The sequence below is a fragment of the Amblyraja radiata genome, chromosome 4, assembly GCF_010909765.2.
Source record: "Amblyraja radiata isolate CabotCenter1 chromosome 4, sAmbRad1.1.pri, whole genome shotgun sequence".
Taxonomy (NCBI): domain Eukaryota; kingdom Metazoa; phylum Chordata; class Chondrichthyes; order Rajiformes; family Rajidae; genus Amblyraja; species Amblyraja radiata.
Window position 1 is genome coordinate 83,747,601 of NC_045959.1, and position 23,292 is coordinate 83,770,892.

General features: G+C 44.1%; 1 protein-coding gene across 7 annotated transcripts in view; it reads right to left on the reverse strand.

The window, feature by feature from the left end:
• Window positions 1–8,393: 8,393 nt before the first annotated feature.
• Window positions 8,394–23,292, reverse strand: part of arhgap28 (Rho GTPase activating protein 28) — a 189,788-nt gene continuing 174,889 nt past the window's right edge. For all 7 annotated transcript variants that reach the window (XM_033019874.1, XM_033019873.1, XM_033019871.1 and 4 more), the window contains 5 exons: window positions 22,658–22,855; window positions 18,235–18,465; window positions 16,811–16,935; window positions 12,575–12,639; window positions 8,394–10,431 (listed from right to left, as the gene is read on the reverse strand). In XM_033019874.1, coding sequence (XP_032875765.1) covers window positions 10,340–10,431; window positions 12,575–12,639; window positions 16,811–16,935; window positions 18,235–18,465; window positions 22,658–22,855 — 711 coding nt within the window. In that variant the 3' untranslated portion in view covers window positions 8,394–10,339. The remainder of the gene's footprint in view (window positions 10,432–12,574; window positions 12,640–16,810; window positions 16,936–18,234; window positions 18,466–22,657; window positions 22,856–23,292) is intronic.

The window sequence follows — 23,292 nt, forward strand, 5'->3', positions numbered from 1 at the left end:
GAAATTCAGTGAAAAAAAAATCTCCATGGGGGTGGGACTGATGATTGAAGGCGCCGATTGGACGAGAGGGACGTCAGTGCGATGATTGGAGGAGGGAGGTGTTGGTCAGAGGCAGAAGTAGAGGGGTGGGACTGAGGATAGAGCACGGTGATTGGAGGAGGGAGAAGTCCGCCTGCAGCAAAGATCATAGAGCGGAGCTTGAATCAACCCGTTTGTGGGGCAATCTATTGCCCGGCCCGGCGTGGCTTAAAATTGGCTGCGGGATTTTCCATCACCCCGCATGGGCAAATTGCTGCATCGAAGCGATCATGGCTCCCGATGTTGAAGCCCCTGCCGGGCGATGGAAGATCCCGTAGCTGATTTTAAGCTGCGCCGGGCAATGAAAGGCCCCGCGAACGGGCCGATTGAAGCCCCACGATTTGGGGTGGATGAAGCTGCTGTTGCTGGAGTTTGGAGTCAGTCACCAACCAGGTCATCTCCTGATGTTACCGTCCACAGGGCCCACGGCTGAAGTCTCGCCTGTGTGTGTTTGCTGCCACCAAGGAATTGTGATCCCCCCATGTTTTGATAGCGAATTCCGTCCCTGAAGTCGGCTCCGAGAGAGAGAGAGAGAGAGTCGCCGCCTAGAGAGTCGGCCCCGAGAAACAGACAGCAGGAGCCTGGGGGGGGGGGGGGGGCAGAGGGGACACGTCCCCCCCATGTTTTGAGAGGTGGGGGACATCCCCCCCAAGTTTTGTAATCCGGATTTTAAAACCCGGTGAAATTTCCGCTTTCCGCGAGACAGTGGGGGTGGGACTGATGATCGAGGGCGCCGATTGGATGAGAGAGACGTCGGTCAGCAGGCAATCGGGCGGGACATGATTCAGCGCGATGATTGGAGGAGGGAGGAGTGGGGGGGGGGGTGAGAATGAGGAAAGAGTGCGCCGATTGGAGGGCGGGGACGTGGCACAGACCTGCTCCTCATCTGCAGCCAGGATCGATCCCGGCCGGGTCTCCGGCGCTGTCCCGAGTGCCATCCCCCACCCCACCCCACGGGTGGCCAGAGAGGTCGGCAGCAAAGATCCTCCGCTATAGGATCTTTGGTCGGGAGTCAGATGGGTGCGGTGCCCCCAGGCCCACAGCCAGCACAGAGAAGCAGCGCTAAACCCAGCTCAACTCTGCCTGTCCCGCCAGGTGAGCCTACAGCCCGGCCTGGACTTGCAGGAAATATGGCCAGTGCGGAGAAGCAGCGCTAAACCCAGCTCAACTCTGCCTGTCCCGCCAGGTGAGCCTACAGCCCGGCCTGGACTTGCAGGAAATATGGCCAGTGCGGAGAAGCAGCGCTGGGGTCCCGTCAGTCCAGGCCGGGCTGTAGTTAACCCGGTGAGACAGGCAGAGTTGAGCTGCATTTAGCGCTGGATTGAGCCTCCGAAGCCTCGCGTGCGTGTATGTGTGAGTGTGCGCATGCACCTATTTTCTATGTCTCTCTTTCGATGAAAGGCTTCCATGGAGCAAAAGACCATAGAGGTTTATAAAATTATGAGGGGCATAAATAAAGTGAATAGCAACAACAAATTCCCCAGGGTCAGGGAGTTGAAAGGTGAGAGATTTAAAAGGAACCTGAGGGACTACATTTTCTCACAAAGGTTGGTGTGCATATGGAGTGAGCCACCTGAGGAAATGGTAGACGTAGGTAAAATTATGACATTTAAAAGACACAGATACATGGATTGATTTGGAGCAATTTGGATCAGGTACAGTCAAATGGGACTAGCTCAGTTAGCAACATAGTAAGTGAAGCACTTTGGGGTCAATGCAAGTTGACTAAAAATGTGCTATATAAATAAAGAAATTTAATTTAGTTTTGGATAGGTTGGGCTGTAGGGCCTGTTTCCATGCTGTATAACTATGACTATCTTTACAATACTAAAACGTCTTCGTTGTGTGTGTGTGTGTGTGTGTGTGTATGTGTGTGTGTGTGTGTGTGTGTGTGTGTGTGTGTGTGTGTGTGTGTGTGTGTGTGTGTGTGTGTGTGTGTGTGTGTGTGAGAATATCTGATTAATTCCTATTTTCTTCCAAACGCTAGGCCAACCCCATTTTCACATCCTACTCATGTTTGTCTCGTCGAGGCGATAAACATCTTCCCGTCACAATCCCACCTATATTCCCAAAGTTATTAATTGTTTACAGTTTTAAATACAGCCCGAAAACTCACCCATTTCGGATAAAAAACCCGAATGACGTCATAATGCACTCGGAAGGCAGGACAGGGCACTCCAGCGCTCGAGGTGAATGAGGAGTGCCGCCCAGTGGGAGGATGTTGCTGGAGCTGGAGTGAGGGCCGAGCCGGGAGCTTGTGATGGGACTGTGACCGGGGATGAGAAAGAAGCCGCCGCTGGAACCAAGGGCGAGCCTGGAGATGAAGTTGGGGCCTGCACTGGAGCCCAGGCGGCGGCCGATCTGATGGATGGAGTCTACAACCAGGGCCGGGCCGAGTATGAGAACCAGGCCGAGTTCCAGGCCCTGGCGCTGCTTTACGACCTGGGTATGTCCTGGGGCAGGGAATGGCAGTGATGGGAGGAGGATGAGGAATGAGGGAGATGGGGAGGAGTGGAGAAGGGAGATGTCCCTTCCCTATCTACCTTCACTCCCTCCCTCTCTAACCCCCCTCCCTCGCTACCCTTCCTACCCCCACTCTACCCCCTCTCTCTCTTTCTCTCTACCCCCTCCCTCTCTGCTACTCTCCCTCTCTACCCACCTCTCCCTCCCTCTCTACTCCCCTCCCTCTCCCACTCTACCCAATCCCCCTCCCTCTCTACCCCCCTCCCTCTCCATCTCTATCCCCTCCCACTCTACCCCCCCTCCCTCCCTAGGGATTGAAGAGGGACGGTGAAGAGGAGGAGGGAGTGTTGGGGGAAAAGGAAAAATGAGCCGCACCTGTGCAGTTGGGAGCCATGCGTGAGTGGTGCAATATTGCGTTGGGGTAACGGCTGAGTTGTGGAATTTTGCGTTGGGGGAGCAGACCCAACGGGTCTGCACTTGTTCTAGTTCATACTAAAATTGAATTATCTTTCTGGAAAGTATGAACAAAAATGGTTGTTTTCACAATTTTATTGGTATGTAGTTTGAACATGGTAAATTACAATATACATTTATACACATTCATGATGCTTCTGTGTCTTGTCAGTAGTATTGGATTAGTCGTCAGAAGCATACCATTCCGTCCGTTGGTGGTAGATTTATTATGAACACAGCTTGAGGACACCATTGAACATCTCTGTCATTCTATCTCCATACACACAAACACAAACACACTGACCATTGAATAAACCCACGGGATATTCTGCTCAGCTCATCACCTCTGATAAAACAAAGGCTACTCCAAGAGCAGCAAGTGGTTCCACAGGAGGACTCTGCTGATGATATGGAAAAGCAGACTTACCAACTTTCCATCAGCACCTATCATGCAGTGTAGATCTAATGTCATTCTCAACGTTGGGACAATTAGATCAACATAGCAACAGACATATGTACACAAATAGTAGATTAAAAAAAAGTGAAGCAAAAGTCATTTATGTTTCAAATTGACGATTCTATGTGTATAAAGGCCCACCCCATTAAACGGGTAAAGGCACGTAAAAACAATTTGGCTTGCAAGCCGGGATTTTCTGTCCAGAAATCTGGACTAGACATTCAAAGATGATGGCCTCTTTTAATTAAAAAATCAATACAAAATTGAGAGATGTTTTGAATGGCTTTACACATTGGGTTGAACATTGGCTTTTCACCTCTGGAACCTGGTCTAGGGTGACTGGTCTGACAAACTCCTGCCTGTAAGGCTCTTTGTGAAATGGCCAGAAGCCTCCAGCAGAAGATCGTCCTTAAATAAGCATTAATTGACATTATCACAGGAATGGTCGTGTGGCCAGGTATTGTTGGAAAATCTCTGCTGCGTATCTACCTGAATCAGGTGTGGAAACTGAGGGATGAACTGGAGGGAATATCCATGAATCTTCAGAAAGTTCCTCTGAAGTTATTGTGAGAAATCATGAGAGTACTGGGTGCTGGTCTTCACTAGCTGGGGGCATGGAACATAAGAGCTTACGGTGCAGCTAAGTAAAACATTAGTTAGGCCACTGTTGGAGTTGTGTGCACACAATATTGGCCACCACACTATAGGAAGACGTGACTGCTCCGGAGAGAATACAAAGAAGATTCACCAGGATATTGACTGGATTAAAACATTTCAATTAAGCAGAGCTACTCGATAGACTGTGTTGGTTTTCTTGTAACGGGTAGACAGAGAGGGACACGATTGATTTATACAGAATTATGAGGTGCGTAAAGGGGATAGACATGAAGATATTTGTCCCCATAGTAGTGGTGTCTAAACCCAATGGGCAGAGGTTCATGCAGTTTGGAGAGCACCTGAGAAAGGAAATTTTCACTCAATCGGTGGTATCAGTCAGGGATAGATAGCAGCCTGAAGGGGATGTGGAAGCAGAAGCTCTCAAAATATTTAAGAAATTAGACAAATATTGGAATCTTTAAAGCATAAAGTACAGTAAACCCTCGCAATAACAGACTTCTATATAGAGGGTTTTGGTTAAAGTGGACCGAGGCTCCCATTCACCACCCTACCCCCACATCCGCCAGTTACCTAACAAGCTGGTGCCATGTGACGTGCTTCTGGTAGCGGGAGCGGACAGAGTGAGCAGCGTGAGTACCAGGGCACACAGTCCCTTGAAATCCTGCTGTTATAAACACCCCTCCCCCCAACTTTGCGTTTCTCGCCACCCTGCCTGGATTGAACTTTACCTCCCCCCCCCCCCACTCGGTTACAGTGGACAATCGGCAATAACGGACACCATTCCAACCCTTGCCCCCATGGTCTGTTATAGCGAGGGTTTACTGTACTATGGACCAAGTGCTGGCAGATGGGATTAGTACAGGTGGTACTTGCTGTCAGCAAGGACATGGTGGGGTGAAGGGCCAATTCTGTGGCATTCTATGAACGTTAAGGGAACACTAAGTGAGGATGCCCCACTCTTCCAAACACACAAACCAATCCTTGCCTTGTTCTCCTGCCATCAATTGGCAATGCAAATCGGAGCCACTTACAATAGTGAGGCAAGTCCAGGGGGAAAAGGTCATCCTTCACTTCCACCCAGAGGTTAAAGTGGCCGAATGGAACCACAGCCTGCGTGGAACCATCTCCATTCAATGAAACAGAAGTCAGGAAGGTTGACTAAAAGTGCCAGATTAATGATCGGGCAACGAGGGCGTTGGATACGATAAACTTCTTCGAGTATAATCACATGAGGCACTGCTAGGAATCAGCAGAAAGAAACTTAAACAAAATGAGAAAATTAGCATTAACCAAAAGCAGAAGCCATGAATTATTTAATTTTTGTCGTCAGTCAGGTTGCTGGTTAGTGTTAAATAGTAGCCCATTACCATGCGCTCAACAAGTTCTCAGTGATTCTAGGAGCTACATTGAATTTTATATTCTTAAATACGGCAGACAAGACTCTCACACCATCAGAACGGCAAAAGGCCAGTGTTATAGTTCTTATGGTAAATAAGTTGCTCTATTTAAAACATTATTACAAGTAACCCCAATGCACTGAATGGTGTTACAGAGAGTGGAGCTGCACACCTGCTAATTATCTGCAGGTCAATAGGGGCCACTGTGTATGGTCATGTAATTAATCTACAGGGCCCTTCTCCATCTTGGGGCCCTCTCAATTAATCCCAACTGTAATCGTCAGAATCAGTAAATATGTGAGTAAACAGAGGTAGCTTTGCATAGACATTTCAGAAAACACGTTATTTTAAAAATGCATCAACAACAAACATATATAAAAATGCATCAACAAACATATAAAAGTGAAAATTGCTCTCAAACACACAAAAACATATGGTTTTAAATACCTCATAGTTTTTGCTGCACTCTTGGCAGTGGAGTTACTGTTACAAATGAAGATCTATTGTAGTGTTAAAAAGTAAAGCTATAATGAAACCTTTAGTGGCAGCTAGACTGGAGTGTTATCAAAGTGTTTGGTGGACTAATGCATCCAGATCAGGTCGCAAGCAATTTTTATCACCCATTCATTTGACCTTTCCACCTTTTCTGTTGTTGGATGGATCGCTCTCCTATTCTGATATTGGAGATGGGATCCCTTCTCATTTCTGGCACAAAGTGTCCACAAACGAATCGATGCAAGGTATGGCACAGTCAATCACTAACGCTATTGTGGCCCATTTGTGCAACAGACTTCTCTAGTACACTCATTACCTCCCCATTTCACAACAGCCATCTTTGTGGCCTCTCTGGCTATTGTTAACTGTTAAGTTGAAGGGTGGGTTTGCATTACATAAGCAAGGCTGCTAGAAACATGGCTGTGATAACCTAAACTCATTTTAAATAAAGATACAAGGAACTGCAGATGCTGGAATCGTAAGCAAAACACAAAGTGCTGGAAGAACACAGCGAGTCAAGCAGCATCTGTAGAGGAATAGACAAGCGACGTTTCGAGCCGGGACCTTCTTCAGATTCCAAACCAGAGTTATCTAAGAGGCCTGGTAAACCAGTAGCAAGCTAATCAACTGACATTCTGTTATGCTATGAACCATTACTGGATTAGGTTCTTGTGTCACTGCTCACAGTCTGGATAAAGAACTGAACTTGCATAATGCTAATTAAGCTCTGAGGTTTAATGTCAAAAACTGAAACATGGCCCCTTACCACTGTGATTCCTCTGTGTTTTTCCTTTCAAAGTCAACAATGAAACCATCCAGTGGAACAGACCTTTTAGCACTATCTGAATTCCATTAGCTTTAACCAATCTTCCAGCTTTGATGAGCCTACAATGAACAGAGTTCTAACCTTAACTACAGAATGCATGTGACAGTGGATGAAAAAGTGTTATCCAGATGAGAGATCAGACATAATCTGTCGCTTGTGGAGCCAAGTGCTTTAAGGCACAGATGAGATTTTGAGAGTGAGAGCCTCCAGCTCATTTTCACCTCATTACACAATGATTCTCAATGGGAATAAAATAGAGAGTGCAAAAATAAATCGCCATCTTTATGCGTCTCCATTTCTTATGCCGAATAGACAGCCAATGCTCCCATCCTCAGAAATGTGTATTAAAATTAGAATTCAATGATGCAGTTAGCTCATTGGGGCAATGCTGGCATATTGCTGGATAGAGCACGTCATTCAGAAGTCAATGTAGGTGTTTAAAAGAAAGTTATCCCTAGAAAGGAAAATCTAATATTTTTGAATGATTTTATCATCCTCTTTGTTCTGCTGCCATTACACAATCACTACTGCTCCACCCGCCATGGTCTGCTCCTTTCAAGGCCTCTCTATTAACTCAACAGCCAAGCCATTGGATTTCCCGTGCCCAGTTTTAGGCAGCACCAATATGCCAGGCAGCACCAATACCAGCATGGCATAGCAGCAATTGCTGCATACATGTTCCAAGTTATGCCTTCGTGTTTACACACTAGCAACACAGCCAGCAGTGGAACCCAAACCCATGACAAACCACACCAGGGAACATCCTTCCTGACATTTTTACTTTGGACTTTACATAAGTTTAGAGATACAGTGCAGAAACAGGCCCTTCCGACCACTGAGTCCTGGCCGACCAGCGATCACCCCGCACACTACACTATCCTACACCCTTGGGGATAATTTACAATTTTACCAAAGCCAATTAACCTGTACGGAGGGAACCGGAGCACCCGGAGAAAACCCAAGCGGCCACAGGGAGAAAGCATTCAAATTCCATACAGACACGCCTGTGGTCAGGATCGAACGTGGATCTCTGGCGCTGTAAGGCAGCTGCGCCATAGCACCATAGCAACCCCTGGGCCAATGATCAGATATGAGGAAGGTTAGTTTTTCATTATCTCCACAATGAGAAGCATGAGCTTAGCTGCTGAAGGTAACAAAAGGCAGCAAGGTTTTGATGATTATTCAGGGAGAATGTATCCAACGTTATCCTGTGAACTGCTGGTATCCAGGTGCTCTGGCTTTCACCCACACCCCAAAGATGGGCAGGCTCATACTGTAGGTCAATTGGCCACTGTATATTGCCAGGTCTGTAGATGCCTTATAGAATCTGGGAGAAATTAATAGGATTAGGGGGAGGGTAAAATGGGATTAGTGTAAAATGGCTGCTTGATGATCAAGTCGGAGCAGGTGGTCAAAGGACATGTTTCTCTGCTTGCTGACACTATTACAAGCCGATCATCCATGGTTCCATATTTTTCAATACATGATCAATCTGATTTGACCGATTGCAATATAGTTTACCATAATAAGTCACCCAGCTCTCCATTGGTGGGAAGCATGCTCCTGTTAAAATGGATGAAACAGCAGAAAACAGCAGAAGTCTCAATCTCCCAAAAGCAATTGCAACAAACAACTTGTAATGTGTCTATGGTACTCTTAATGTGATCACACAATGTCTGTGCCTTAAGGGACAATTGAATGCGGACTGCACAGTTCGAACGGAAGATCATGCAGAGAGGGTTAAACGAGCTACAATGGGAGGAAGCTCTGTAGAGCATTTACATTGGCAGAGATCAATTGGACAACACTGCCTGTTTCTCCACTCTAAGTTCCATGCAGTTCTATGTAAACAGGAAGTTTTGTCAGTTGTACAGTGGAATTGATATTTTGACAGTCGAGCATGCAAATTATATAATGTTTTTCACCAAACAGTTTTTCACGCCCTGCTAACATGATTCAGTTACTACAAAGCACTACGAGCTGAAGAATAGGTACAATACCTCTTCAGCTTGCATAGATGTATAAAAAAGCAAACTATCCTACGTTTTCTTCGCCCCCATCGGGGTGGCTGAAAAATCAATGGAGGCCATTCTCACACAAAGACAGCCCTGTCCCCCCCAAACAAAAACAACGTGGTCAATATTCATGTCGGTGAAAGATCCCTAGAGACTGCCAGCAACATTTATGTAAAGAGACGGACTCTCTGAACAGTGTGGCAGTGCTTGTGTGTCCCAGGAATTATCCCCAAAGTACCAGAGTAATCTCACAAGCTCACTTGCAGACTAAACATATGAAGAGGATGGAGTCATTTAGCCCCTCTGTTCTGATCCACCTTTCAATGAGATTGCAAATGATCTGTGCTCCAATTATATATTCAAAGTCTCAGGGTAAATGAAGATGGCCAGATGCATGGAAAATGCCAATAATTTTTCTTCACGCAGTGCCTCACTTTCTGCTCGTAGCACTTCACACAAGAGGTCGATTCCTCTGGAGATATCAGAGCTACAGCCAAGGCACGAATAGCACTTAGTCAACAGGCGCTACCGAATGGAGATTAGGTTGCATAGAGATTCCCGCCCCCATCCTGCCATTCAGCTTCCTGCGTGTATTTTTTTAAGCAGGCTTTTATTTCCAGTGGATGCGAGGCCTCATTTGCTTGCAGTGACCACAGCTCGCCTTTCCGTACACACACACACCAGCACTGTGAGAACCCAGTTTGAAAGCCTGGCCTTCAGCTTGCTGCAAAACAAAATTCCAGGCCGACTCGTAACTCGGCCCAGGGTCATGATCCGACAGGAATTCCGAGCTAGTGCAGGTGCAGCTATCATCCTCTCTTTTTACGTAACAACTTCCCGTCTGATCGGATGCGTGGAATTTGGCACCGTTTCCATTCGCCGCCAAATGGCTGTTCTTGCAAAAGAAATAATACGTCCTCCTGGTTGATTCTTTGGCTGTTATCCATACCGCGTCCATAAGCTCAGCCGGCAAGAGAGGACACAAGGTAGAAGCACGCTTAGATGTGTGTGTGTGGTTTACCCCCACTGTGTGGTCTGCTCAAGTTGCCACAGTTGTTTAAAATGCACATTCCTTTAAAGTCTGTGTCCATAATGTTTCTGTCTGGGAGCTAACTTGTTGCTCAAACGCCTCCAGATGAGTTACCGCAAGTTGTTTATCTTAGGTCACGCACAAATGTGCAGCTGATTCCAACCCGCTGAGTTTCCGGAGGAAAAGGATAAACTTTCAAATGTTGAGCACTCTCGTTAGTGCTTTATGAACCCCCCCCCCCCGCCCCCCAATTCTCTCTCCCCCCCTCCCCCGTCCCCGCTAAATGGTAAACCAGCTGCATGAAATCGCTTAACCTGAGGAGTAAGATGGTGACTACTACTGAAATGATCACCATTGAAAGCAAACCCCTGCCGGTAACAACAGCCAAAGCCTTAGGCACAAAGTCTCCACAGTAAAACATCCATAGTTCTCAGAAATCCCAACAGTCACATTCGCCACCTCTGCTTCAAGAATCATGTTATGGCCGTCGGTCTACAGCAAGCAATCTCACAGTGTTCTTGGTTTAATGACCCAAGCTGCGTTGGGGTTTAAACGGTACAAGTCTAGAATGTAGGTGTTGAGATCCAGGCAGCGCTCTCCTGCAAAGAGGAAAAACATATTGTAAATAATGAAATGTAAATTGCCACGTAAAGAAATAAAGTCACTGGCACGAAGCCAAACATCCCACCCTAATCGTCGTACCAGTTTCACTGTCCTCCTGTTGAGTTTCACTGTCTGTATATCTCATTACCACCTAACCCACAGACAACAATGGACTATTGTGCGCTCCACTGCTCTTTGATCATCGTTGCTTTTTGCATATCTTTCATGCATTTGTACTTTGTGCCATCTATATCTCTCATTCCCCTTTCCCCTGACCCTCAGTCTGAAAAATGGTCTCGACCCAAAAACGTCACCTATTCCTTTTCTCCAGAGATGCTGCCTGTTCCACTGAGTTACTCCAGTTTCTTTGTGGCAATGTTCAGTTTAAACCAGCATCTGCAGTTCCTTACCACACATTTCAAACTGGTGTTTAAGAAGGAACTGCAGATGCTGGAAAATCGAAGGTAGACAAAAATGCTGGAGAAACTCAGCGGGTGAGGCAGCATCTATGAAGCGAAGGAAATAGGCGACGTTTCGGGTCGAGAACCATTCCAAACTGGTGGTTGTTCCCGCAAGGGTAATTTACATGCTGTGCAAATAGGTAAAAGACCTAAGGTATGCTTCAGAATCCCAGTGAAAATAAAACCATCATCATAGAATTTTTTATTACCTCACCCAACTCAGAGTAACTTTAATGGGCCACCTTGTCTGCCTTCTTGGACGGATGCAAATAATCCTGGCCTGCTCTGTGTGTGCCTCCTCACCCAGACTCTCAATTGCCCTCTCTGAAAAGATCCACTGAAGCCGCTCAGCTGCGCCAAAACTGCCACAACAACATCTAATACCTTTGCGTTTGTGTAGGGGGTTCACAACAGTCACTTGCCACTGCTTGTTCAGTGGCCAGTTAGGAATGGGCAATAAATGTTGTCCTTGTCAGTAATGCCCAGATCACACGAATGAGTGATGGAAATCCAATTCCATTAGTGTAAACCGCCAGGCTTTACCAAAAAGGGGTAGGAAGAAACTGCAGATGCTGCTTTATACTGAAGATAGACATAAAAGTTGGAGCATCTCAGCACGTCAGGTAGCATCTCTGGATTATAAAGAATAGGCAATGTTTCGAATCTGAAGAAGTGTTCCTACCCAAAACGTCACCTATCCTCTTTCTCCAGGGATGCTTCCTGATCCATTGAGTTGCTCCCATATTTTGTGTCCATCTTTTACCAAAAAGGGGTTTATTTTCCCTGCCCAGCCACGGGATCAACCAAATTTTGCACAGAGGACGAACCCAAGACGAGCTAATCTGTGAAATAGGGAACTACTTTATTCATTAAACAGCAGGGAAAATTCCTGTGAATATTGAATCATAGAAAAGAGGTTGTGCCACTTCTTGCATGTATACAGGTGTCAGACGTTATGGGGAGAAGGCAGGACAATGGGGTTAGGAGGGAGAGATAGATCAGCCATGATTGAATGGCAGAGTAGACTTGATGGGCCGAATGGCCTAAATCCACCATTCCTTATGACCTTATGACTGGGTAAAAAGAATCCCACTTCCTGACTGTATTTCTGCCTGTATTTCTTCTTAAAGAAAGTTCCCACCAACGCGCAGTACCTGACTCCCACCCCTCCCCCATCCCACTCTATTCATTTGGTTCTAGTTTTCCTTCTAATCTTTCCATCAATTGGCTTAAATCCAGGCCCCCACATTAGTGGTCTCTCTGTGAAGGGAAACGGGTCCTTCCTGTTCATGCCGTTACTGAACAGGAAGAACCTGTCATAATTTTGCACATCTCAGTTAAATCTCCCCTCACTCTCACCCTGAGGAAACTAACCATAGCCCAATTCAGTGCCGTGATCAGCCATGATCACATTGAATGGCGGCTGGCTCGAAGGGCCAAATGGCCTGCTCCTGCACCTATTGTCTATTGTCCATTTCTGCTCATACCTAAAAATCTCCTGTCTTGGCAAAAATCCCTGTAAACCTCAGCCCTCTGAACTTTACAAAACAAATACGTTAAATTTACAAGGCAGAAGCCATGTTTATCCATAATATTTTTAACGAGTGCATCAAGTACAGAAATGACACTGATATTAATTCATCTCTTGTACTTTTTAATATTAAAAAAAATATCCTACCTATGTTTCCACCAATTTCGAACAAATAATGGCTGGGTCCATTGAGAGGTACAGTAGAATACGTGCTGTGAGAGTGAAAGATACATAGCCTTTAATTTAGAATATTTTGACATTCAAAATTCTCAGCAACTTTCATGGTAATGAGTTTTTTTTAATACCAAACATTTGAAATTTACTACAGGTCGTTCAGTTTTTTGATACAATCAGTAAGTTCTTTTTGATTTGCATTCTTCATTTTTTAATGCAAAGATGAGGGCCAGTAGAGGAAGATTTTTACTAAACTACCTGCTCATTAAAGCGATGTTACACAATAGAATTATTAGCCAAAAGCAAAAGAGAAATGTAACATGTAAATATTAATCTGAATGTTTATGTACAGCAGTACTTTGCTCATGTTGAATTAGTAAGCGAGTAAGCAGGCATAAATGTCAGCTTGACACACTTGGCCGCATTCTGGTCTCTGAATCAGGCACCATTCCAGAATTCAAATCGTGACCTCAGCGAACACCTTAGTGTGGTTTATATAGATTGGCGTGTTCGTGGAACTCCTGACTTTAAGGTGAAATATTAAACCCAAAGCAGTCTGATGGGCAAACGGACGTAAAATAACCCATGACACTATCGGAAGGTGTCACAGGCGCAAGAGGAGAATGGTTATCTTTATCGTTCTTCTTTCTCTGTGGAGCAGAGCTGCTCACCTGGTACATTGCTTCAATGGCACTCCTCAACTAATGTCAAACACAGTATAACTGTTTATCAGAATGTGGTCGGAGGGAATCCTCGACTCTGCAAGTTCATGTTTCTGTCATATTCTAAAACTTTTATCAATGTCACTTTATCCCATTGTTTTTTTCAATACATGACTTTCTTTCGCTTGTCCCAGAAAGTATGAGTAGGGTTGACAGTCAGAACCTTTTTCCCCAGGGTGGAAATGTTAAAGGCTAGAGGGAATAACTTTAAGGTGAGAGGGGGAGAGTTTAAAGGAGATGTACGGGGCAAGTTTTATTTTAAACAGAAAGTGAACCTAGAGCACGCTGCCAAGGGTGGTAGATGTAAAAGTGGCATTTAAGAGGCTTTTAGACATGTACATGAATATGCAGGGAATGGAGGGATATGGACCACATACAGGCAGAATAGATTAGTATAATTTGCCATCATGTTCAGCATGGACATTGTGGACCAATGGGCCTGTTCCTATACTGTACTGTTCTATGTTCTAAAGTTGGGAAGGATAAATCCTTTAATATATTCAAAGCAGAGTTTGATAGCTTTTTAAGTGTCAATTGTTTTCAATTGTTATATGCACCGGGACCAGATCAATTAAATCTCTACTTGCTGAAGCTTTATATGCACATCAATGCAACAACACAACAAATACATATACAACAAACAATAATACAATGAATTATCAGTTATACTCAGTATCCAGACCGTAATAGTGCAAGTTAAAGTATGTGGTGTAGCCTTCTATTAATTACATAGTTGTTCAATTCTGAGATAGGGTAGAGGTACAGTTAGGAAATCAAGATTATACAGTAGTTTAGTTTAGTTTATTGTCAGGTGTACCGAGGTACATTGAAAAGCTTTTGTTTGCGTGCTATCCAGTCAAAGAAAAGACTCCATGATTATAATCGATCAATAAAGGTATATTTCCATCTCCTACACTGTCCAAATCTCCATGTGACTGTGGTGCCCTAAACACCGACATCAGCCATTATCAGCAGGACAGGTGAACATCCCCCTTTTGTAACTCAGTTATGGAATCATAGAATCATACAGCACAGAAACAGGCCCTTCAACCTAACCCATCCATGCTGACCAAGATGCCCCATCTACACTAGTCCCACCTGCCCACGTTTGGCCCATATCTCTCTATTTCTTTCCTATCCATGTACATGTCCAAATGTCTCTTAAATCCTGTTATATTACCTGCCTCACCTACCTCCTCTGCCAGCTCGTTCCATATACCAACCACCCTCTGTGTGAAAAAGTTGACACTCAGGTTCCTATTAAATCTTTCCACTTGAAAACCTTTTTATAACTGATTAATGGAGAATATAAATCGGAACAAAGCAGCTTGGAAAGTGCTTGGGTAACCATAAAAATATAGAGAATAGGTGCGAGAGGAGGCCATTCGGCCCTTCGAGCCAGCACGGCCAATCATTGTGATCATGGCTGATCGTCCCCAATCAATAACCCGTGCCTGCCTTCTCCCTATATCCCTTGATTCCACTAGCCCCTAGAGCTCTATCTAACTCTCTCTTAAATCCATCCAGTGATTTGGCCTCCACTGCCCTCTGTGGCAGGGAATTCCACAAATTCACAACTCTCTGGGTGAAAATGCTTTTTCTCACCTCTGTCTTAAATGGCCTCTCCTTTATTCGAAGACTGTGGCCCCTGGTTCTGGACTCACCCAACATTGGGAACATTTTTCCTGCATCTAGCTTTCCAGTCCTTTTATAATTTTATATGTTTCTATAAGATCCCCCCTCATCTTTCTAAACTCCAGTGAATACAAGCCTAGTCTTTTCAATCTTTCCTCATATGACAGTCCCGCCATCCCAGGAATCAATCTCGTGAACCTATGCTGCACTGCCTCAATCACAAGGATATCCTTCCTCAAATTAGGAGACCAAAACTGTGCACAATACTCCAGATGTGGTCTCACCAGAGCCCTATACAACTGCAGAAGAACCTCTTTACTCCTATACTGAAATCCCCTTATTATGAAGGTCAACATTCCATCAGCTTTCTTCACTGCCTGCTGTACCTGCACGCCAACTTTCAGTGACTGGTGTACAGGGACACCCAGGTCTCGCTGCACCCTCCCCCCCCCCCCCCGAGCTAACCTAACCCCATTGAGATAATAATCTGCCCCCTTGTTTTTGCCGCCAAAGTGGATAACCTCACATTTATCTATATTATATGCATCTGCCCACTCACTCAACCTGTCCAGGTCACTGTGTAACCTCCTAACAGCCTCTTCACAGTTCACACTGCCACCCAGCTTTGTGTCATCCTCAAACTTGCTAATGTTGCTTCTAATTCCATCTTCCAAATCATTAATATAAACGGTAAACAGTTGCAGCCCCAACATTTTGTTATAGTGAGTGAAATGCTTTATCTGAATTCTGTCATTTAATGCTGTAACAATAACCAACTTCTAATGTTCAGAGGCTAAACACACCATGGTTGGAAAATAGTATGCATTCTTTCTTCCCTGTCTGCCTAACGCATGCATGCATGTGACAATTATCCTCAACTATGCTACATTCTCTCCTTCCGGCGCCAGGTATTTATGGAGTTGGAACGGGAGGAGGAAGTTTTTTATTGTCCAAGATGGCACCCAAGCTCGGCAACTCTTTGTAGTCATGGAATCTGCAATCACACATTACAATTGCTCCACTCTTTTAAATCTCTACTCCAACAGCAACATTTCTTACTTTAACTATGCTAACTGTACAATGTGCATGACTCAACTGTAATCGTGTAATGTCTTTCCACTGACTGGTTAGCACGCAACAAAAGCTTTTCACTGTTCCTCGGTACACGTGACAATAAACTAAACGCAAAACTCTTCAGTACAGACAGTTCCCGGATTACATTGGGTTCTTTTCTCGAGAACTGTTCACTACCCGAATTTCTCTTGTCAGAAATGGTTATTTTGCTCTCTACATTGAACAGCAAACACCCATTTATGCTAATTGATGACTAATCCCTTTTTCTATTTTCCCCACATTCTCAACAACTCCCCCCCAGAGTCTAATACTCATCTACACAATATGGGAAACTTACATTGGCCAATCAACCTACCAAACCACGTATATTTGGGATGTGGAAGGAAATCCACGTGGTCACAGGGAGAAGCTGCAATCTCCACACTGACTGCTCTGAGGTTCAGGATTGAAACTGCAGTGGATCTAATTACTGCACCACTGTGCTTGTTGTCTAACTTTGCCCAGTCTTCATTTCCATTTCTCTCTTCTCATATACACAGAAGACAATTTCTCATCAACACCGGAGGAGGTAGTTGAGGCAGGTACTATGATAACATTTAAAAGACATTTGGACAGGTACATGGATAGGAAAGGTTTAGAGGGATCTGGGCCAAATGCACACATGTGAGACTAGTGTAGATGGGGCATCTTGGACGGCATGGACAAGTTGAGCCGAAGGGCCTGTTTACATAACACATAATTGAGATTTGGAGGATTTTTCTTTCCTCTGGGAACTCACCTGGTCTCACAGTGAAATCTAGCCAAAATATCACTTGCTTTTGTCTCACTATCTAGCTGAATGGCCATGGAAACCTTCGAGAGCTTTGTGGCATAAACACGGATCACTCCCTCTGGTATGTCCAGCTGCAGAGAGAGAGAAAGTCACATTTTATCTCCAACACTGTTATGTATTTCAACAAGGAATTCTTGTTTATACCACGTCCAGTATTCAATTAATAGAAGAATTCAGGTTATATTTATTTAACTATTACAGTGCCATCTTAGCCGTAACAACTTGCAATTGAGGAATATGGAAACAGAGATAATGTTAAATTTGTGATGGAGAGGAAGACCAATGTTCTGACTCATAACAAGATTAAGCAAGAATGCAATATCATCAGCAGTGCCACTATGACCCCTATCCAAAATATTCTCAATTTTCTCTGGAATGCCAATGACGAAGAGAGATGTGGTGGAAGTACATTGTCAATAGGATAAAGTAAATAGTATATAGTGTATAGACCTGAGAGGAGTATATAAAATTATGAGAGGCACAAATAGTCAGAACATTTTTCCCCAGAGTGGAATTGTCAAAGACTAGAGGGCATAGCATTAAGGTGAGATGGGTAAAGTTTAAAGGAGATGTGCAGGGCAAATTTATTTTTACTCAGAGGGTGGTGGGTGTGCTGCCAAGGGTGGTGGTGCATGCAGATATGTGCAAAATAAGTGTGTTTAAGAGGCTTTTACATAGGCACGTAGATATGCAGAGAAAGGATGGATTTGCATCATATATAGGTGGATGAGGTTAGTTTATCTTGGCATCATGTTCTGCACACATTGCATGCAACATTTAAATGTTGTTATAGCACCTGCCACAACTACTTCCTCTGGCAGCTCATTCCATATACCACCACCCTCTGTGTGAAATGATTGCCCCTCAGGTTCCTATTAAATCTTTCCCCTCTCATCTTAAATCTACATCCTCTGGTTCTTGATTCCCCTACTCTGCGTAAAAGACATCTGTCTTATTGATTCCTCTCATGATCTTATACACCTCTATAAGATCACCCCTCATCCTCCTGTGCTCCAAGGAATAAAGTCCTAAAGGATAGGTTTCAATAGAATACTAGATTTTCTGCGACATGAGGGAATATTTTAAGTCTACAGAAATTGTAGACTTAAAATAGGTGGAAAAAGACCCAGAGCCAAGTGAGGTGAAAAGATATGTCCTCATTCAGAGCACTGTGAGTTGGAAAGTTCTACGTGAAGATGTGTTAGAAGTGATTCCAGAACTAATTTGAACAAGGAGCTAATCAGGTGCTCGAGGATTGCTTGACAAGGGGAAGAACTGATGTTTACTAAGTGGCCGTGCATCCATGGTGGTCAATTGGCTCCATCGGTGTTGATGGTGGATTGAAGAGGAACACCTGTATAGAAGTGTACCTGAAAGCTGTGGCCCAGAGCACTTGGAGACAAGTTCACACCAGCCACGTCCCACATGGCGGGCTCCTGGTTCCGACTTCGACCTCGGGAAGAGCTTCCAGATGGGGGCGAGCAGTTTCCCTTGGCAGGAGGGAAGAAAAACGAAGGAGGAGTCAGCCACGTCACCCTTGTCCGTCGCCTGGTCTCATTTTCATTCATCTTCCGCACTTGGGCTAACACAAAGGAAGGGATCTGGGTAAGAGAAAAGTCAGAGTTAGTGACAATGAACCAAACTGGGATGACCTTTCCTCTTACAATACAATGCAATACAATACAATACAATACAATACCATTTATTGTCATTTGATCCTCAGTGAGGCTCAAACGAAATTCCGTTTCCACAGCCATACAAACAAAGACAATTTCCTACAGAAATACACACAATTTAATTCACACAAACATCCATCACAGTGAACCCACTGTGATGGAAGGCAAAGTCTTTTCTCTCCCGATGTCCAAGCCCCAGGCGGGCGATGCTAAGTCCCACGGCCATTTTAGGCCTTTTAGAGTAACAGTGAAGCTACTCAATGTACACAGTTATTTATGTGCAACCATCATTATGCCTTCAGGGAAATGTAAGTGCAAAGATTGCAGGATAAGAACATAGAACAGTACAGCAAAGGAACCCACAATGTTTGTGCCAAACACAATGCCAAGCTAAACTGATCTCATCTGTCTGTGCATATCCCTCTATTCCTTCCATGTGCCAATATAAAAGTCTCTTAAACGCCGCTATTGTATTTGCCTCCACCACCATCCGTGCCAATCGGTTCCAGGCCCCCACTATTGTCTGTGTAAAACACGTATCCTGCACATCTCCATTAAGAATTAGAATTAGAAATAGAATGGCTTTATTATCATTCAAACAAACAAAGGTTTGAATGAAATGTTGTTCCCTGCAGTCATAACAGCAAAAAAAACAAAACCCACAATTAACATAGTTTCACACAAACATCCATCACAGTGAATTACCAAACACCTCCTCACTGTGATGGAAGGCAAAAGTATTTTCTCGTCCCTGTTCGTCTCCCACGGTCAGGCAATCAAACTGCTGCGTCGAGCCGATCGGGGCTCTTGATGTTAAAGCCCCCGGCGGGCGATGGTAAGTCCCGCGGTCGATTAAGCCGCGCCGGGCGATGTAAGGCCCTGCGATGGGCCGATTCAAACCCCGCGATTCGGGGCGGGCGAAGTTGCCGTTGCGGGAGCTCCCGAAAATCGGTCTCCTACCAGGGACCTGCGAACATTCCCCCTCTCACCTTCCCTCTAGTGTTGAACATTTCCACCCTGGTTAGATTCTGACTGTCTTTTATAATTTTGGATATTTCTATCAAGTCTCTCCTCAACCATCGACATTCCAGAGAAAACAATCCCAGTTTATCCAACCTCTTCTTGTAGCTGAACCCTCAGTACCAGAGGTACCATTCTACAGCTACTTTCATGAAATGCTGCCTGTATTGGAGTGTATTAGGTATGAGGAGACACTAGACAAATTGGATTGTGTTCTCTGGAGGTTGAGTGGTGATCTGATATAAATATATTAAATTATGAGAGCCATGGATTGGGTCGACAATCAGAACTTTTGTTTCCCCAGGGTGGAAATGACAAAGACTAGAGGGCATTACTTTAAGGTGGGAGAGGCATAGTTTAAAGGAGACGTGTGGGGCAGTTTTTTTAGACACTGAGAGCAGTGGGTGCCTGGAACATGCTGCCATGGTCAGACATAATAGTGGCATTTAAGAAGCTTTAAGATAGGCACATGGATATGCAGGGAATGAATGGATATGAATCGCATGCAGGTAGAGATTAGTTCAACTTGACATCATGTTCAGCATGGACATTGTTGGCCGAACGGTCTATTCCTGTACTGTGTTCTAAAATAGCATCAAACTCTGTCCTGCACTGAGTTGCAAGAAGATGCCAATTTATGTTGTTGAAAATTAACCCAAAAGCATTATTGCTCATTATTCCAATTTCCTTTCATCAATCCAATGAATTATTGCACATGAATCTCTAGCACAGAATGCATCATCATAAATAGAAAGTCTCCTTCCTCCTGGAGATTTAACAAAATGTAATATATAAATAAAATTATTGCACAACCATTCCCTTCCCTCTGTTTCTCGTTCTGCATCTAATTTGACTTTGAATGCACATACACTTCCTCCTCAAACTTTGCATCATTTATTTTATCATCTTTATATCTGATTCATTGAGGAGATACAATTTCATTATGGTTCTCTGTAAAAGGTACAGATGTTTTCTTTTCCCCAAGGCTAAACTATTAGCACGCACATTCTGAAAAGTCAATAATGTCGATCACCTGAATAATGCCAGGAGAGTCCAACTAACTTTCATTGACTACCCTGGAGCAGCAATTATATTACACTGCATAAAGACTCCACTGATTCACGGAGTTAACAGAGGCCAAAGTAAACTAGAGGTTTACGTAGAATGCTACACAACCCTGGATGCCGATTGTATTTAGGAAAATAAATTCATTCGTAAAGGGTTCAACTCAGTCGTGTTGCTTAGACTATCTTTAATCGGACTTTACTGAACTTTATCTTGCACTAAACATGATTCGCCTTATCCTGTAATTGTACAGTGTGGATGGATGATTGCATTCATGTATAGTCTTTCCGCTGACTGGATAGCACACAACAAAAATGCAGTACATGTAACAATAAACTAAACCAGACTAAAGTAAACTAGGCAAAGATAAAACCATGAAACCTATGGCAGAATGACACGGTGATCATGACTTCTAAAACTATCATGCAAATGGTAGGATCATGCACAGTGCCTTACAAAAATCTCCACACTATCCGCTAATACTAACCACAATACTATCCTTTAACACTAACCGTAGCACAATGGTATAAAATTGTAATACCATGTTAATCAAATGCAACCTGCTTCTCTGAATAGGATTACAAAGGGCATTGGTAGCTTAATCTTGTGATTGGTCTGGTTTAACAATCTCAATTAAATTTGTTGTCTTTCTCTGACATAATTTTTCTCTGAAATGAAATCAGACTTGCTAGAAAATGGACTTGCTAGAAAATGTTGATGTACCTCCCACCTACTAATAAAAAGGCATATCCTAAATTGGACACAATGCAAAAGGCCTTTGCAATCTTGCTGTGCAATCAGAGTAAATAATTTACTTGTCTGGTTGTGAGGAGCATCTTGGAGTCTCCAACAATCCCGGGTTAGAGATTCAGGGCGGCACAGTGGAGCATCTGGTAGAGCTGTACTAGAGACTTGGGTTCGATCCTGACCTTGGGCCCTGTCTGTGCAGAGTTTGCATGCTTTCCCTGTGACGGCATGGAGAGCTTCCACTTGGTGCTCCAGTTTCCTCCCACATACAATAGACATGCGGGTTTGCAAGTTAATTGGCTTCTCTAAATTGCCCCTACTGGAGGATGGTGAATGTTGTGCCTCTATTTACAAAGAGCAGTGAGGAAAAGCCAGGAAACTATGGAACAGTGAGCCTAACATCTGTGGTAGAACGTTACTGGAGAGAATTCTCAGAGATAAGATATATATGCATTTGGAACAGAGGCTGATTAGGGAGTCTGCATGTTTTTATATATGGGAGATTGTGTCTTATGACTCTGATTGAGTTTTGAAAAAGTAACCAAAAAGGTTGAGGACAAAGCCATAAACATTGTCCATTTGATCTTCAGCATGGCATTTGATAAGGTTCCACATGGTAGGCTGCTCTGGAAGGTTAGATCGCTTTGCATCCAGGGAGTGCTGGCAGGATAGGGAATTGGTTTCATGGAAGGAAGCAGGGGGTGATGGTGGAATGTTGTTTTTCATAGATGCTGTTCCTCCAATTTGCATTTAGCCTCACTCTGACAATGAGAGGTTGTAAGAGACAGAGAGAGTTAAATGCAAATTGGAGGAACCGCATCTAATATTTCCCTTGGGCAGCTTACGGCCCAGTGGTATGAATATTGATTTCTCTAACTTCATGTAACCCCTGCATTCTCCCTCTCTCCGTCCCTCCCCCACCCAAGTCGCACCAGCTTCTCGTTTTCACCTAGCAAACAGCTCACAATGGCCTGTTTCCTTCATCGTCATTACTTTTTTACATATCTTTCATTAATTCGTTCTATATCTCTCTACTTCGCCGTCTATATATTTTGTTTACCTTTCCCCGACTCTAATCTGAAGAAGGGTCTCGATCTGAAACGTCACCCATTCCTTCTCTCCAGAGATGCACCCTGTCCCACTGAGTTACTCCCGCATTTTATATCTATCTTCGGTTTAAACCAGTATCTGCAGTTCCTTCCAACACACTTTGATTTGCATTCCAATTGTAGGACTACATTAAAAAAATACACCCAAAAGTGCCATCTACTGTAAGTTCACTTACCGTCCAGAGGATGTCCTGGTATTTGATTAGTAATTGGACGATTTTGGCCGCCTTGGTGGCTGCCTCTGCTTCTTGATGGTTGCCAGATCTCCCTTTGCACATGAAGAGGTTTGGTGCCACGATCATGGAGACATTCCACAAACTCATTCTGTTTTTGGCCTCATTTGCTACGACTTTGCTGAGATATTCCAAAAAAGCCTGTAGATGGGGATGAGGGTTGGGGATGATTGTATTGAGGAGAGAAGAGTTTAATTCCACTTGCCACTCACCCCTTTTCCTCTTCATTTTACTTTAGGTTAATCTCATGAAAGCAGAAATGACTCCATAGCCAATTTCCAACTCGTACTTTCAGATAAGTTGTGCCCCACACTGGTCTCACCATTAAGATGCAATGCAGAAGGAACATATAAGCTTCAATTAAAAATGTATGTTTGCCCTCTGTATGTAATGTTATATAAATTTTAAGCTGGGTATAAGTATGGAGTCATCGACCCAACTTGTCCATGCCGACCAAAGTGCCCCATCTAAGCTAGTTCCATTTGCTTGCATTTGACCCATATCCTTCTAAACTTTTTCTATCCATGAATCTGTCTAAACACCTTTTAAATGCCTCAAGTACTACCTCTGATAGCTTG